Consider the following 5,935-nt stretch of genomic DNA (forward strand, 5'->3'; position numbering starts at 1 on the left):
CAGTAGGAAGAGGAGGGTCCGTCAGCCCCGTTACCCCACAGCCAGCAGGAAGAGGAGGGTCCGTCAGCCCCGTCAGTAGGAAGAGGTGGGTCCGTCAGCCCCGTTACCCCAGTCAGTAGGAAGGAGGGTCCGTCAGCCCCGTTACCCCAGTCAGTAGGAAGAGGTGGGTCCGTCAGCCCCGTTACCCCAGTCAGTAGGAAGGAGGGTCCGTCAGCCCCGTTACCCCACTGTCAGCAGGAAGAGGCGGGTCCGTCAGCCCCATTATGTATCCATCAGTGTTAATGACTTCCTACCTGGAAAGCGTCCTCGTATTTTTGCAGCGCCTGGGCGATAGACGCAGTGGGCGGGAGCATGTACCAGAGGTGCACAGCCAACGCACGCTTCCAGTCCAGCTGTGAGCAAACATTGATGGACTTCTTATCCGATGATTGCCATACCTGAGGGGAGAGAACTTACAGTCATCCTCAGGCAAGTCACATGGCCCTCAGGCAAGTCACATGGCCCTCAGGCAAGTCACATGGCCCTCAGGCAAGTCACATGGCCCTCAGGCAAGTCACATGGCCCTCGGCAGGACTTCCGATGACCCCATATGGCCCCGCCTCATTTTACAGATCTAAGCAATGTGTGAAAAACTAAGTACACCCCTACACAAAAAGCGTGGCTCCGGGAGGCGGGGGCACAGAGCGGGCGCTGCCCTCCCAGGAGGCGGGGGCCAGAGCGGGCGCTGCCCTCCCAGGAGGCGGGGGCCAGAGCGGGCGCTGCCCTCCCAGGAGGCGGGGGCCAGAGCGGGCGCTGCCCTCCCAGGAGGCGGGGGCCAGAGCGGGCGCTGCCCTCCCAGGAGGCGGGGGCCAGAGCGGGCGCTGCCCTCCCAGGAGGCGGGGGCCAGAGCGGGCGCTGCCCTCCCAGGAGGCGGGGGCCAGAGCGGGCGCTGCCCTCCCAGGAGGCGGGGGCCAGAGCGGGCGCTGCCCTCCCAGGAGGCGGGGGCCAGAGCGGGCGCTGCCCTCCCAGGAGGCGGGGGCCAGAGCGGGCGCTGCCCTCCCAGGAGGCGGGGGCCAGAGCGGGCGCTGCCCTCCCAGGAGGCAGTGCGCTGCCCGCCAGGGGGCGGGGGCACAGAGCGGGCGCTGCCCGCCAGGGGGCGGGGGCACAGAGCGGGCGCTGCCCTCCAGGGGGCGGGGGCACAGAGTGGGCGCTGCCCTCCAGGGGGCGGGACTTACGGCAGTGCCAGATAACAGCACGTAGACCTTCAGCCTCTCCTCCTGGATGAAGCGGTCCACCTGCTGCGTCTGCCAGTCCTCCAGCTGAACGGTCATCAGTTCCTGAAGCTGCTGATTTCCCACCAACTGCGACAACATGAGGGAGAGCCGATGGTCACCTGCGGAGACACGACACGGCTCAGGGAATTGTACACAGCGCCCCCTCGTGGCAGGAGGAGTGAAGCGCTGCGTATGTAGTGCTCACCAGATCTCTGCGCCAGCCGACACGCTTCACTGATGCAGCAGCCGGTCAGGGAGCTGAAGACGGCCTCAATGGGACGTTCCTTCTGGTGAATGACAACCTCCGACTCGATTCGCTCGGCCGCCGTCTCAGCCAACCAATGAGAGAAAGCCTTCCTCCGATGTAATCTCTCCACGTACTCATTGGTCTCATCCAGGCTAGCCTCCAGGTCCCGCAGCTGCCCCCACAATGCCCTGCACATGGTCCACGTCAGGCACCACTGCTTCACCACCGCTGTGCAGGAGAGAGACACCCAATCAAATGAATGGAGGCAGCGCCGGGGTTGGGTAGGAGGAGGGGACACGGATCGGGCTGCACGGTGCTGTTCTTCAGCTCGATCTCCAATGGTATCAGATAGGAATGAAGATCTCTCCCCTTCTCCTCCAAACTCAGCTTCTGCACGTGAACCTTAAAGGAGGACTCCGCAAACCTGACAACACAGACAGACGCATTAGTAACAAGGAATCCCCCCCGCCCAGTAATATGCCACTCCCACAATGGTAAGACCTCCCCCAGTAATCTGCCCCTCCCACAATGGTGAGACCTCCCCCAGTAATCTGCCCCTCCCACAATGGTGAGACCTCCCCCAGTAATCTGCCCCTCCCACAATGGTGAGACCTCCCCCAGTAATCTGCCCCTCCCACAATGGTGAGACCTCCCCCAGTAATCTGCCCCTCCCACAATGGTGAGACCTCCCCCAGTAATCTGCCCCTCCCACAATGGTGAGACCTCCCCCAGTAATCTGCCCCTCCCACAATGGTGAGACCTCCCCCAGTAATCTGCCCCTCCCACAATGGTGAGACCTCCCCCAGTAATCTGCCCCTCCCACAATGGTGAGACCTCCCCCAGTAATCTGCCCCTCCCACAATGGTGAGACCTCCCCCAGTAATCTGCCCCTCCCACAATGGTGAGACCTCCCCCAGTAATCTGCCCCTCCCACAATGGTGAGACCTCCCCCAGTAATCTGCCCCTCCCACAATGGTGAGACCTCCCCCAGTAATCTGCCCCTCCCACAATGGTGAGACCTCCCCCAGTAATCTGCCCCTCCCACAATGGTGAGACCTCCCCCAGTAATCTGCCCCTCCCACAATGGTGAGACCTCCCCCAGTAATCTGCCCCTCCCACAATGGTGAGACCTCCCCCAGTAATCTGCCCCTCCCACAATGGTGAGACCTCCCCCAGTAATCTGCCCCTCCCACAATGGTGAGACCTCCCCCAGTAATCTGCCCCTCCCACAATGGTGAGACCTCCCCCAGTAATCTGCCCCTCCCACAATGGTGAGACCTCCCCCAGTAATCTGCCCCTCCCACAATGGTGAGACCTCCCCCAGTAATCTGCCCCTCCCACAATGGTGAGACCTCCCCCAGTAATCTGCCCCTCCCACAATGGTGAGACCTCCCCCAGTAATCTGCCCCTCCCACAATGGTGAGACCTCCCCCAGTAATCTGCCCCTCCCACAATGGTGAGACCTCCCCCAGTAATCTGCCCCTCCCACAATGGTGAGACCTCCCCCAGTAATCTGCCCCTCCCACAATGGTGAGACCTCCCCCAGTAATCTGCCCCTCCCACAATGGTGAGACCTCCCCCAGTAATCTGCCCCTCCCACAATGGTGAGACCTCCCCCAGTAGTTTGTATGTATGCATGTATGTGCGTGTGTATGTATGTATGCGTGTGTATGCATGCATGCATGTGCGTGTGTATGTATGTATGTGCATGATAACACCCATGACGTGGCCACATGGGCCTCCATGTACACTCACGATTTGGTGGTGACGGGTTTGGGCAGGAAGCCGTAGTCCATGTTCTCCATTCTTCCAGCCTTCTCGGTGGTGCCGGGCTCGGTGATGATACCGCCACTGTGAGACAAGGTCCAATTGGGCCCCCAGCCAACACGGAATGAGCGGCCCATAAACAGACCCATGTCAATCAGCATTTTGCCACGCCCAAAGCACACGGACTTCCCTGACGGTACCAGGCCTTGCTGTCTCCGGGTCCCCACCGTCTTCAGCTGCGCGTCTGGAGCAGGAGCCGGCATTAAGAAGGAAGGGGCCAGAAGGCCGAGGCCGGGCCACGGGGCCCCCGGAGAGGGGCGGGGACTTTGGCCGGACTCGCTCTGCTTGAGTAATGTGGACCCCGTGAAGCGGGACTGCAGAAGACCCCCCACTGCGGAGAAGAAGAGACCGGTCATACAACCCTGTACTGCGCACAGGTGAGCGGCTCATCTACACGCGTGTGCTTTCTAGGAGCCCAGAAAACTAACTGGGAGTTAAATAAAACATACATGCACATGCGTCCTCCAACATGCACCATACAAGACCGGCCATTGTTGAGGACCAGGAGCCGTCCACTCCAACCTCAGAACACATCTTTATATGTCTACGTGTACACAATGGGCAGAGACCCCGTTACCGGGCAGCCGTGACCGCACAGAGCCTGGCAGCCCCCTGCCGGTGTCCATACATCCCCTGACCGGTGATGGAGCGGGGTCCCTGGATGTATGGACACCGGTGATGGAGCGGGGTCCCCGGTCAGGGGGGATGTATGGACACCGGTGATGGAGCGGGGTCCCCGGTCAGGGGGATGTATGGACACCGGTGATGGAGCGGGGTCCCTGGATGTATGGACACCGGTGATGGAGCGGGGTCCCTGGTCAGGGGGGATGTATGGACACCGGTGATGGAGCGGGGTCCCTGGTCAGGGGGGATGTATGGACACCGGTGATGGAGCGGGGTCCCTGGTCAGGGGGGATGTATGGACACCGGTGATGGAGCGGGGTCCCTGGTCAGGGGGGATGTATGGACACCGGTGATGGAGCGGGGTCCCTGGTCAGGGGGATGTATGGACACCGGTGATGGAGCGGGGTCCACGGGCAGGGGATGTATGGACACCGGTGATGGAGCGGGGTCCCCGGTCAGGGGATGTATGGACACCGGTGATGGAGCGGGGTCCCTGGTCAGGGGGGATGTATGGACACCGGTGATGGAGCGGGGTCCCTGGTCAGGGGGATGTATGGACACCGGTGATGGAGCGGGGTCCACGGTCAGGGGATGTATGGACACCGGTGATGGAGCGGGGTCCCCGGTCAGGGGATGTATGGACACCGGTGATGGAGCGGGGTCCCTGGTCAGGGGGGATGTATGGACACCGGTGATGGAGCGGGGTCCCTGGTCAGGGGGATGTATGGACACCGGTGATGGAGCGGGGTCCCCGGTCAGGGGATGTATGGACACCGGTGATGGAGCGGGGTCCCTGGTCAGGGGGGATGTATGGACACCGGTGATGGAGCGGGGTCCCTGGTCAGGGGGATGTATGGACACCGGTGATGGAGCGGGGTCCCCGGTCAGGGGATGTATGGACACCGGTGATGGAGCGGGGTCCCTGGTCAGGGGGGATGTATGGACACCGGTGATGGAGCGGGGTCCCTGGTCAGGGGGATGTATGGACACCGGTGATGGAGCGGGGTCCCTGGTCAGGGGGGATGTATGGACACTGGTGATGGAGCGGGGTCCACGGTCAGGGGATGTATGGACACCGGTGATGGAGCGGGGTCCCTGGTTGTATGGACACCGGTGATGGAGCGGGGTCCCTGGTCAGGGGGGATGTATGGACACCGGTGATGGAGCGGGGTCCCTGGTCAGGGGGGATGTATGGACACCGGTGATGGAGCGGGGTCCCTGGTCAGGGGGATGTATGGACACCGGTGATGGAGCGGGGTCCCCGGTCAGGGGGGATGTATGGACACCGGTGATGGAGCGGGGTCCCCGGTCAGGGGGGATGTATGGACACCGGTGATGGAGCGGGGTCCCCGGTCAGGGGGGATGTATGGACACCGGTGATGGAGCGGGGTCCCCGGTCAGGGGGGATGTATGGACACCGGTGATGGAGCGGGGTCCCCGGTCAGGGGGGATGTATGGACACCGGTGATGGAGCGGGGTCCCCGGGGCCAGGGGGGATGTATGGACACCGGTGATGGAGCGGGGTCCCCGGGGCCAGGAAGTCGGATGTGGAAGCTGTACACGCCTATCTCACCAATGGCCTAACCCTAAGGATCTCCGGGTAGAAGTCGCTGGTTGTACCACGCGGACCGGACTTGGTTGCTACGGGTTACGGCACTTTGCGTCACACGAGAAGGAATTTCTATGTGCGGTTCTGGTGCACTTACCGCTGGAGGTCCGCTGGGCCTGCGAGGAGGGGTGGAGGAGTCGCGGGGAGCGCACTTCCTGGGAGGTCTCCAGTAATGACGGGTAATGGGAAAAACGCGTCAGGCGATCACCGCCGCCATCTTCCTCAATCTGAAGAGCCGCCTTCATCACCTGACAAAGAGGAACACCAATCAGAACAGGTGAGCGGCACAAGGACTACACGGGGGGAGAGGCCCTCCCTACAGGCAAGGCACCAAGAACCAACCCTAGCCCAATGACTCCTCCCCCCATCTCTGCC

The 5,935-nt window shown here is 62.4% G+C and overlaps 1 protein-coding gene across 1 annotated transcript in view; it reads right to left on the reverse strand.

Moving 5' to 3' along the window:
• LOC108803224 (nuclear pore complex protein Nup98-Nup96-like) overlaps positions 1-5,935 on the reverse strand; it is a gene marked incomplete at both ends in the record, with an annotated part of 46,228 nt that overhangs the window by 1,640 nt on the left and 38,653 nt on the right. The window contains 6 exon segments of the mRNA XM_018575065.1: positions 294-437; positions 1,215-1,372; positions 1,459-1,755; positions 1,758-1,924; positions 3,256-3,658; positions 5,658-5,808. Of these exon segments, the coding sequence (XP_018430567.1) occupies positions 294-437; positions 1,215-1,372; positions 1,459-1,755; positions 1,758-1,924; positions 3,256-3,658; positions 5,658-5,808 (1,320 nt within the window).

This window comes from Nanorana parkeri, unplaced genomic scaffold (genome assembly GCF_000935625.1).
Source record: "Nanorana parkeri isolate BGI_ZX_2015 unplaced genomic scaffold, ASM93562v1 scaffold3509, whole genome shotgun sequence".
Lineage (NCBI taxonomy): Eukaryota > Metazoa > Chordata > Amphibia > Anura > Dicroglossidae > Nanorana > Nanorana parkeri.